Raw genomic sequence first — 10,680 nt, forward strand, 5'->3', positions numbered from 1 at the left:
AGACTCGATCTCGTTCTTTCAGAACGGTTCCCTCTAAGAGGAAGGAAGCCGGTTCTCTGGGGAGTCATGTAAACAGTTACACTTGCAAATGCAGATGCATCCCAATAGTGGCAATGTAGAAAGGGACAGAAGGCGAGGCAAGGACACCAGCTAAGAAGGTAAATCTGGCGGCCTCCAGGCAGCCAAGATGAGGGCCTGGACTAAACCAGGTGGGATGGAGGTGTTAGGACACATTTAAGGAGTTGGAGAGGTTAACCAAAAAAAAAAAAAAGAAAGAAAAGAGTCGTAGCGTTTGAAGACGATCTAAGATTGAGCCTAATGTTATGCCACAGAAATAGCCTAACAGGACTTCTTCAGCCTTGGGGTTGTTTACAGCCCATCAAGTCATGGGTTAAATATAGAATTAAAATTTTATTTATTTTTTTTTTTTAATGTTTATTTTTGAGAGACAGAGACAGTGCGAGTAGGGGAGGATCAGAGAGAGAGGGAGACACAGAATTTGAAGACAGGCTCCAGGCTCTCAGCTAGCTGTCAGCACAGAGCCCGACGCGGGGCTCGAACCCACGAACTATGAGATCATGACCCGAGCCAAAGTCGGACGCCCAACCGGCTGAGCCACCCAGGCGCCCCTAAAAAGTTTTTTAAAAATAAATATTTTTGAGAGAGAGAGACAGAACACAGGTGGGGGAGGGGCAGAGAGAGAGGGAGACCCAGAATCCCAAGCAGGCTCCAGGTTCTGAGCTGTCAGCACAGAGCCTGATGCGGGGCTCAAACTCACAAACCATGAGATCATGGCCTGAGTTGAAGTCAGATGCTTAAACAACTGAGCCACCCAGGCGCCTCTGGATTTTTTTTTCATTGAAATAAAATTCATATAAAATTCACCATTGGAACAAATAAAACAGTACAATTCAGTAGCCTTTATTATTATTATTTTTTAAATATTTTATTGTCAAATTGTTTTCCATACAACACCCAGTGCTCGTCCCCTCAAGTGCCCTCCACCATCACCACCACCCCTCCTCCCCCTCCCCCCTCCCCCCTTCAGTAGCCTTTAGTATGCTCACAGTGACCTCTAGATCCAGAATATTTTCCTCATCCCAAAAGGAGACCCCATACCCATTTAGTACCCACTTCCCATCCCCTCCTCCCCCAGCCCCTGGCAATGACTAATCTGCCCCTTCTGGACACTTCATAGAAATGGAATCCTCTCATATGTGGCTTTTTGCACTTGACTTCCTATGCTTAATATAGCGTTTCTGAGCGCATATCTGTACTTCATTCCATTTTGTAACTGAATAATATTCCGTTGTATGGATATGCCCTATTTTGTGTATCCATTCATCTCTTGATGGTCATGTGGGTTGTTTTGACTTTTTAGGCTGTTGTGAATAATAGTGCTATGAACGCTGTTGTAGAAATATCTGTTTGAGGGGCGCCTGGGTGGCTCAGTCGGTTAAGCGTCCGGCTTCGGCTCAGGTCATGATCTCACAGTTCGTGGGTTCAAGCCCCGCATCGGGCTCTGTGCTGACAGCTCAGAGCCTGGAGCCTGCTTCGGATTCTGTATCTCCCTCTCTCTCTGACCCTCCCCTGCTCGTGCTGTTTCTCAAAAAAAATAATAAAAATAAATAAATAAATAAATAAATAAATAAATAAAAGAAATATCTGTTTGAGTCCCTGCTTTCACTTGTTTTGCATATATACCAAAGACTACAATTGCTGGGTCATGTAGTAATTCTCGGTTCAAGTTTTTGAGGAACTGCCATAGTATTTTCCATAGTGGCTGCACCATTTTACATTCCATTTTGGCTTCCGGTTTCTCCCCATCTCCACCAACCCTTGTTATTTTGTTTGTTTTTTATAATTGCCATCCCAATGTAGTTTCCATTTGGGTTTCCTTAATGATTCGTGACATGGAGCATCTTTACATGGGTTTATTGACCGTCCGTCCATCCTTGGAGACGTGTCTGTTCAAGTGCTTTGTCCATTTTATAAATCGGATTGTTCGTCTTTTGTTGTTGTTGTTGTTGTTGTTGAATTGTTGAGTTCTTTATATGCTCTGGACATCAGTCCCTTATCAGGCATACGATTTGCAGATATTTTCTTGCTGGCTGTGGGTTGCCTTTTCATTCTGTCAATAGCATCCTTTGATTCACAACAGTTTTAAATTTTTATTGAGTCAAATTTGTCTCTTTTTTCTTTGTTTTTGCTTTTGGTGTCACATCTAAGTAACCATTGCCAAATCCGTCTTCATGAAGTTTTATCCCTGTGTTATCTTCTGAGGGTTTTGTGGTTTTGTAATTATATCTACTATCCCTCTTTAGCCCTACATGTTAGTCTTGAGATTCCCTGATGAGATTAGTCTGATGAGTCCCTTCTCCTTCACTGATTTTCAGAGTCTCTGGTTTTGGCTTTTGGAATTTGATTATAAATGTTTTTCAATGTGAATCTCTTTGAATTTATCCTACGTCGAGTTCCTTGCTCTTGGATATACAGATTCATGTCTTTCATCAAACTTTGGGGGAGTTTTACTTCATTCTATCTTGAAATATTCTTTCTAGCCATTTCTCACTGTCCTCTCCCTTTGGGACTCCTATTATACATATATTGTTATGGTTAATGGTGTCCCACAGATCTTTTAGGTTTTGTTTATGTTTCTTTATTCTTGTTTCTTTCTGCACCCCAAACTGGATTATTTCAATTGATTTGTCTTCAAGTTCGTGCATTCTTTCTTCTGCTTCTTGAAAGCTGCTGTTGAGCCCTTCTAGGGAAATTTTTCATTTCAGGTATTATACTTTCTAGCTCCAGAATTTCTACTTCCTTTTTTTTTTTTTTTAAATTAAATTTCTGTCTTTTTATTCCTATTCTCTGTTTGGCACAACATCTTTCTTCAGGCTTTCTTTAGTTTTTGTCCATGATTTTCTTTAGCTCTTTGAGCATATTTAAGGCAATTAATTCAAAGTCTTTGTCTAGTAAGTCTGGTGTCTTAGCTTCTGCAGGGACAGTTTCTATTACTTTCTTTTTTTCCTGAGAATGTGCCATACTTCCTTGTTTCTTTGCCGATCTCATAGTATTTTGTTTAACTGTACATTCTGAATACTATTGTGGCCTCTCTGGAAATGAGCGTATCCCCTTCCTCCAGGGTGTGTTACTGTTCTGGATGGTGGTGGTGTTTGTTTAGGGACTTTTCTAAGCTCTTTTTGTAAAGTTTTTATTCTTCGTCATGTGTGGCCCCTGAATCCCTGTTCTGTTAGGTTAGTGACCAGCTAATGACTTGACAGAGAATTTTTCAAATGCCTAGGCTGCTGGGGTGTGGGGTGGAAGTGGGGCCAAACACTCCTGGTTTGCAGATTGGCTCTGTGTTGGAGCTCTCTTTCCTTTTCTCTTTCTTTTTCTTTCTTTCTTCTTCTTCTTCTTCTTTTTTTAATTTTGGGGCACCTGGGTGGCCCAGTGGGTTGAGTGCCGACTTTGGCTCAGGTCATGATCTCATGGTCCGTGAGTTCCAGCCCCACCTTGGGCTCTGTGCTGACAGCTCAGAGCCTGGAGCCTGGTTCAGATTCTGTGTCTCCCTCTCTCTCTGACTCTCCCCTAACTTGCGCTCTGTCTCTCAAAACTAACATTAAAAAAATTTATAAAAACAAAATTTTTAATGTTTATTTTTGAGAGAGAAAGAGGGAGAGATTCCCAAGCAGACTCCACGCCATCCGCAGAGAGCCCTATGTGGGGCTTGAACTTACAGCCCCTGAGATCATGACCTGAGCTGAAACCAAGAGTAGGACATTCAACTGACTGAGCCTCCCAGGGGCCCCCAGAGCTGTCTTCCAACACTTAGGCAGGCTGTTTACAATTTTGCCTTAGCCTTCACTTCCTGCTTTTGCTGAAACAAAAGGTCAGCAAGAGGTGAAAAGGTAGGGTTTCCTCTAATCTCTCCTGAGCCCGCACCCAATCTTGGTCATGCCTGGAACCTTCTAGATTCCCAGATACATGTCGGATCTTCTCAAACCGCCTATTCCTTTCAAGTTTCTCCTTCTTCCCCAGCCACGTCTCTCCCCAGTTTCCAGAGTGTTTCTTCCGGAGGCCTCCTCTGTCATTCTTTGCCTCAGGGAGCTGAGGCTAATCTGTTGGTCTTTAAATGCTTTCAGACACCTCCTGGGAAGCCATTTCTGGTTGGGAGACAATAGCAGGCCTTGGAGCTGTTCCTTCGGACAGCCACCAGCTAAAACCACAATTATTTGAGGAGAAGATCTGCCTCACTCCCTCTGGTACCAACCCCCTGCACCAGGAATGTGGGCTGTGGCCGTCCCGCCGCCCTGGAGCTGGGGAGTTGCCAGTGGTGTTAAAAAGTCACAGGGCTCTTTTACTGAAACCTGGTGTTTTCTTTCTTCATTGAACTGTCTCCTATTTGTTGTAAGTTTTATATTCGGTTCTGGAACTCAGAACGTTCCTTAGAGACAGAGTTTTGAAATTCCCTGCTCTGCCATGTTTGGGGACATCTCCTACCGCTTCTTGACCTGTCTGTGACCTCTACGGTCATTGTAACTCAAGCCCAGCCCCGGTCCCTGACTGTCTGTCTTTTTTTTCCTTCAGTTTATTTATTTTGAGAGAGAGAGGGAGAGAGAGAGATAAAGAGAGAGAGAGAGAGAGAGCACCAGAAGAGAGAAGGAGGGAGAGAGAGAATCCCAAGCAGGCTCTGCACTGTCAGGACAGAGCCTGATGCGGGGCTTGATCTCACAAACTGTGAGATCATACCCTGAGCCTAAATCAAGAGTCAGATCCTAAAAAACTGACCCACCCAGGCCCCCCAAACTTCCTGACATTTGACATTTTCACCTGATGCTGACATTTGCACCTGCTTCATTCTTGGCCTCTAATTCATTAATTTCTCACTTCTGGCTTTGTCCCTAACCTTGACCACAGGCTTCCCCCTGACCACCTTCTGTGAACCTCACTCTAAAGTCTGAGCCTTTCCGGGGCACCTGGGTGGGTCAGTTGGTTAAGCATCTGACTTTGGCTCAGGTCATGAACTCATGGTTTGTGAGTTCGAGCCCTATGTCCAGCTCTGTGCGGACAGCTCGGAGCCTGGAACCTGCTTCAGATCCTGCATCTTCCCCTCTGCCCCTCCCCTGCTCACACTCTCTCTTTCAAAAATAATAAATAAAACATTAAAAAAGTTAACTCTGACCCTCTCCATGGCCCCTCTCTCTGGCTCTCCAGGGTTCCAATTCCGTGGCGTCGGCGCTTGGGGCCTGTTTGCTGCTCCGAGTGATGGCACGCTTGGAGCCTGAGGCTGAGGAGGCAGCCCGGCGGAAGGACCTGGCGGCCAAGTTTGAGGGTCTGGGTGTCGGTGCGTAAGGCAGCTGCTGGGAGGTGGGGCGGGGCATCTCCCCAGTCCTCCGCTCACAGCCCTGCACCTTCCCCTTCAGTAACCCCCTTGTCCTTCCCCTCTCGCTCCTCACTCCCTCCTCTTCCCTCACGGGAATCTCCCGCCCCCCAGACCTTTTTGGGGAGTGCTACCGAAGCAGCGAGAACCGGGCCGCTCGCCTCCTGCTCCATCGCTGCCCACTCTGGGGGGACGCCACGTGCCTGCAGCTTGCCATGCAGGCTGACGCCCGCGCCTTCTTCGCCCAGGACGGGGTCCAGGTGAGCATCCGCGGTGCCCACATCCCAAATGGGCCCCACTCGGACTTTGGGTCGCGCGGAGGATAAGCCCCTGCTGTTGTTGGCCATGAATGAACTTGACCGGCCTGCCTCCGGGAGCCCGCGCATCCTCCCAGGCCTCTCCCGGAAGGGCTGCTTTTCCCATAAGCCCCACCCCTGCCACGTGAAAGCCAACCTTTCCACAGCAAAGCCCACCCTCCTGAAAAGCCCCCTTCCGGGTAGGGAAATTCCTGGTGACCTAACTTTCTAAGTCCCATCTGACACGCAGGAAGTCCCTCCCACTCCCACAGGAAGTCTCCCTCCTCCCAAGGAAGCCCTGCCTCACCCACAGGAAGTCCTTCCTACTTCCTTCAAGTGGTCCTCAGTTCCTGGTCTCCACAATTAGAATGACCTCGCTGGACAATTAACCTAGTGTTTTGGACGTAAATAAACTCTGTTTTAGAAATCCCACCCTTCCCATGGGAAGCCCTCTCCTTCCGGAAGCTCTGCTTGGCCCAGGCTCTCTCCCATTCTGCCCATCCTGACATTTTATTTATTTATAAAAAATGTTTATTAAATAAACTTTTTAATTTTTTAAAATTTATTTTTTGGAGAGAGGGAGACAGTGTGAGCAGGGGAAGGTCATGGAGAGAGAGGGAGACACAAAACCTGAAGCAGGCTCCGGGCTCTGAGCTGTCAGCACAGAGCCTGACGCGGGGCTCCAACCCATGAGCGGTGAGACCATGACCTGAGCCGAAGTCGGATGCTCAACCGACTGAGCCACCCAGGCGCCCCTATTTATTTTTTTAAAGAAAGAAATCTATCCTTGACTTTCCTAATTTGGCCACATACAGATTTTTTTTAATTAAAAAATTTTTTTTAACATTTTTGTTTTTGAGAGACAGAGAGAGACAGCGTGAACAGAGGAGGGGCAGAGAGAGGAAGAGACACAGAATCTGAAGCAGGCTCCAGGCTCAGCACAGGGCCTGATGTGGGGCTCGAACCCACAAACCGTGATATCCTGACCTGAGCCGAAGTCGGACGCTCAACCGACTGAGCCACCCTGGCGCCCCCAGCCTGACATTTTAAAACTTTCTCGATATCCTTAGTCTAGCTTTGAACAGGGGTGGGGCACCTGACTGCCTCAGGACTCTTGATCTCAGGGTCCTAAGTTCTAGCCCCATCATTGGGCGTAAAGAAAAGTCTGACGCGGGCGCAGAGTCCCACCCTCAACACAGGAAGCCGGCTTACCCCAACCGGAAGTCCTGTCTCCCCTGACAGAATGATTTGTCTGGCGTTTCAAGTAATTACCCAGAGTCGGTCTTTGAATCGGGGTTGAGCTTGTGAGTTCCAGCTTCCTTCCTTCCCCTTCCTGTGCGCCATCTGTGAAAAGGGAGAAAATACTAGTACCTGTTCATCCGGGGGTGCGGTGAGGGGCCAGTGATCTCATCTTGTGTAAGATGCTTACCCTGGTATCTAGCATACTATGTTTAATAGATGTTGGCTGTCTACCAGCTGACTCCTGGGACAGGACATCCTCACCTTTGACCCCCTCCCCCCAGTAGTTTTGGTCGCCATATTGAACGCCTGCTCTGTGCGCAGTCGCCTTGGCCCTGTTCCTCCCCAGGACCCTTGGCAGGGGTCTGTGGGGAGATTCTGGCTCCTAACCCTCCTCGCACCCCCACAGTCTCTGCTGACTCAGAAGTGGTGGGGGGAGATGGACAGCACCACTCCCATCTGGGCCCTGGTTCTCGCCTTCTTTTGCCCCCCACTCATCTACACCAACCTCATCACCTTCAGGTCAGTCCCCTGGGGTGAGACTGGCCGGCGGGGCTGTGCTCAGTTTCCCCTTTCTGCTCACATCTGGCTGCCTTCCTACGTGGTCTGCCTAGGGCTTCCCCCTCCCTGTTTGCTCTCTTTCCCTCCCCAGCACTGGGGCGTGCCTAGGAGGTGAGCTTGGTTGGGGGGCTCTGCAGTGTCTCTGGGGAGCCCTTCCTCTGGCCATGGCTCTGGGGGAAGGTCGCTTTGGGGTGACTCCAGGCAAGTGCCTCGCTGTTGCGCTGCCAGTGTCTCTGGGTGAAGAAGTTTGGGTCTGCCTCTGGAGAATTCCTCCTCCACTCGCCCCGCCCCCGTCTCACTCCGCCTTCTCCTCCACGCCAGGAGGTCAGAGGAAGAGTCCATACGGAAGGACCTGGCATTTGTCGTGGATCACGGTGTCAACGGGGAAGGCCCTGCTGGGTGAGTGAGGCCCCGGGCAGCCCCGGGCATCGGGGGAGCCAAGCCGCAGGGCAGAGGCGGAGCTCCTGGGGGTAATGGCTTCCTGAAGCCATTGAAGGTTCCTAGGATGGGTCCCCAGTGCCAAGTTTGGCCTGTGTCAGGATCTGGTTCAGCCGCCAAGGAGGTGGCTTCATGCTACACAAACTTCCATCTCGATGTAGCAGGTGGAATCAGGTGGACTTGGTTCATTTAGGGATTCTTCATCTTTTTTTTTTCCCTGACCCCGAGGCCTTGGCTCCTAAGCTCTGGGCTGTGGTACCCGCGCCTAAGCAAACGGTCCACCCAACTTCTGCTCATGCCATAGAGTGGAGGTGCTCAGGGACGTGGCTGGGAGTCAAACAGACCTGGGTTCAAATCTTGACTTTGACTTTGGAAGTGACTTCCCGGAGCCCTGGGTTTCTTTTCTGTTAAATGAAGGTTCCTTGAAGGCTGTACCTGTGTCAGCTTGGTTTGGGCAGCGCAGCGTAGGAAAACGTCCTAGGGGTGCCCGTGGGGCTCAGCTGGTTAAGTGGCTGACTCTTGATTTCAGCTCAGGTCACAGTCTCATGGTTTGTGAGATCAAGTCCCGTGTCCGGCTCTGTGTTGAGAGCACGGAGCCTGCTTAGAATCTCTCTCTGTACTTCCCCTGCGTGCACACTGTCTCTCTCAAAATAAATAAACTTAAAAAAAAAAAGAATGTTCCAGTTTTTAAAAGAAAACACCTTAAACTCTCAGTGACTGGCAACAACCAAGGCTTACTGCTCGCGCTCCGTCTCTGGCTGTCTGCGTCTCCGCCCCAATCTGGTTTCCACTAGGGGGTGAGCAGCAGACACTGCTGGTCTGGTGGCGGAGGGAGAAGCAATGGGCGTGGGGTCCTGGCTCTTCCAGGCGCCATGAGGAGGGGCCACGTGTCACTTGTGCCCACATTTTATTGGCAAACGCGAGGCATATGGTAATTCCTCACCACTTCGTTCTCCCACTGAGAGGGAACCAAAATGTTTGGTGCAGAACAGGGCCAGTGGGCTGGGGCGCCTGGGGGGCTCCACCCGTTAAGCGGCCCACTTTGGCTCAGGTCATGATCTCACAGCTTGTGAGTTCGAGCCCCAACGTCGGGCTCTGTGCTGTCAGGTCAGAGTCTGGAGCCTGCTTCGGATTCTGTGTCTCCCTCTCTCTCTCTGCCCCTCCCCACTTGTGCTCTGCTTCTCTCTGTCTCTCAAAAATAAATAAATGTAAAAAATAAAAAATTAAAAATAAATAACTAAAGAAGAATGCGCTGTGCTGCCATGCCTGGTGGGGCAGCTGGGGGTCCTCATGGAGGTAACACATCAAACACATCCTAGTGCCCAGTATAGGCATAAGGGTCTAAACCTCTGGTAATAGAGAAACGGAGGAAGAGGCCCACAATTTATATTCATGTTTGTACCCTCTGTCTCTACTTAAACATTTTTGTTCATGTTTATTTATTTTTGAGAGAGAGAGAGAGCGAGAGAGCGTGAGCAAGGGAGGGACAGAGAGAGAGAGGGAGACACAGAATCTGAAGCAGGCTCCAGGCTCTGAGCTGTCAGCACAGAGCCTGACGCAGGGCTGGAGCCCACAAACTGTGAGATCATGACCTGAGCTGAAGTCGTATGCTCAACCGCCTGAGCTACCCAGGCGCCCCCCTCCATTTCTACTTAAAAAGAAATTTTTTTAAATGTTTATTTTATTTCTGAGAGAGAGAGAGAGAGAAGGGCAGAGAGAGACAGAAGCCGAAGCAGGCTCCAGGCACTGAGCTGTCAGGAGCGCACCTAATGTGGGGCTCAAACTCACAAGTCATGAGATCATGACCTGAGCCGAAATCAAGAGTTGGAAGCCTGACCGACCGAGCCCTCCTGGCGCCCCAACTTTGGCCTTTTTGATTTGAGGTTGGAATTAAGAGTCGGGCTGAAATTGGGTCAGAGACCAGAACTTGGACGAGAAGGGTCAGAGATAGGAGTGGCCCACGAAGGTCAGAATCTGGAAGCCACATATGGCCCGAGGTCGGATCCGGGGAACACGGGCTGGACAGCCTGACATCAGAATTTGTGGGTCAGGAGTTAATGTTCAGGGACAGCTGAATCCTGGGGAGTGGAGATCATGAAAGTGCGGGGGGTCAGAGGTCAGGTAGATGGTGCCAAGTCAGAGTCAGAGGTTGTGAAGATGAAGGAAGAGGGACTTGGAGTCAGCAGTCAGACATGGGTCAGAGGTCAGAGGGTGGAGAAGGCAGTAGAAAGCCATCAGTCTTGATGGTAGGAGATTTCAGAGGTCAGGAGTTAGATTTCAGAGGTCGGGGTCAAAAGCCAACAGGATGGCAGACAGCTGACTTGGTTTCAGGTCCGGCGGGGTTAGACGTCAGGTGGGAACGGTGAGAGGTCTCGATGAGGGGAAGGGGCGTCAGCGGTCAGGCTGAGCCCTCTTCCCTCCCCCCTCTCCCCCACAGGCTGGCAGAGCCCCCCGTGCAGACGCCCGCGGGGGCGCGGAGGCAGCCCGGACGCAGGGGCTGCTGCGGGCCGTGCTCCCCACGCCTGCGCCGCTGGCCCCAGTTCTGGGGGGCGCCGGTGACCGCCTTCATGGGCAACGTGGTCAGTTACCTCCTCTTCCTGCTGCTCTTCGCCCGCGTGCTGCTCTTCGACTTCCGGCCCGAGGCGCCCAGCGCCGCCGAGCTGCTGCTCTACTTCTGGGCCTTCACCCTGCTCTGCGAGGAGCTCCGCCAGGGCCTGGGCGGCGGCTGGGGCAGCCTGGCCGCCGGGGCGCCGGGCCCGGGCGCCC

General features: G+C 50.2%; 1 protein-coding gene across 1 annotated transcript in view; it reads left to right on the forward strand.

The window, feature by feature from the left end:
* TRPM4 (transient receptor potential cation channel subfamily M member 4) overlaps positions 1–10,680 on the forward strand; it is a 32,846-nt gene that overhangs the window by 14,530 nt on the left and 7,636 nt on the right. Inside the window, exons 13-17 of the mRNA XM_029925657.1 lie at positions 5,215–5,344; positions 5,495–5,640; positions 7,325–7,437; positions 7,798–7,875; positions 10,352–10,675. Of these exons, the coding sequence (XP_029781517.1) occupies positions 5,215–5,344; positions 5,495–5,640; positions 7,325–7,437; positions 7,798–7,875; positions 10,352–10,675 (791 nt within the window). The remainder of the gene's footprint in view (positions 1–5,214; positions 5,345–5,494; positions 5,641–7,324; positions 7,438–7,797; positions 7,876–10,351; positions 10,676–10,680) is intronic.

The sequence above is a fragment of the Suricata suricatta genome, chromosome 16 (genome assembly GCF_006229205.1).
Source record: "Suricata suricatta isolate VVHF042 chromosome 16, meerkat_22Aug2017_6uvM2_HiC, whole genome shotgun sequence".
Lineage (NCBI taxonomy): Eukaryota > Metazoa > Chordata > Mammalia > Carnivora > Herpestidae > Suricata > Suricata suricatta.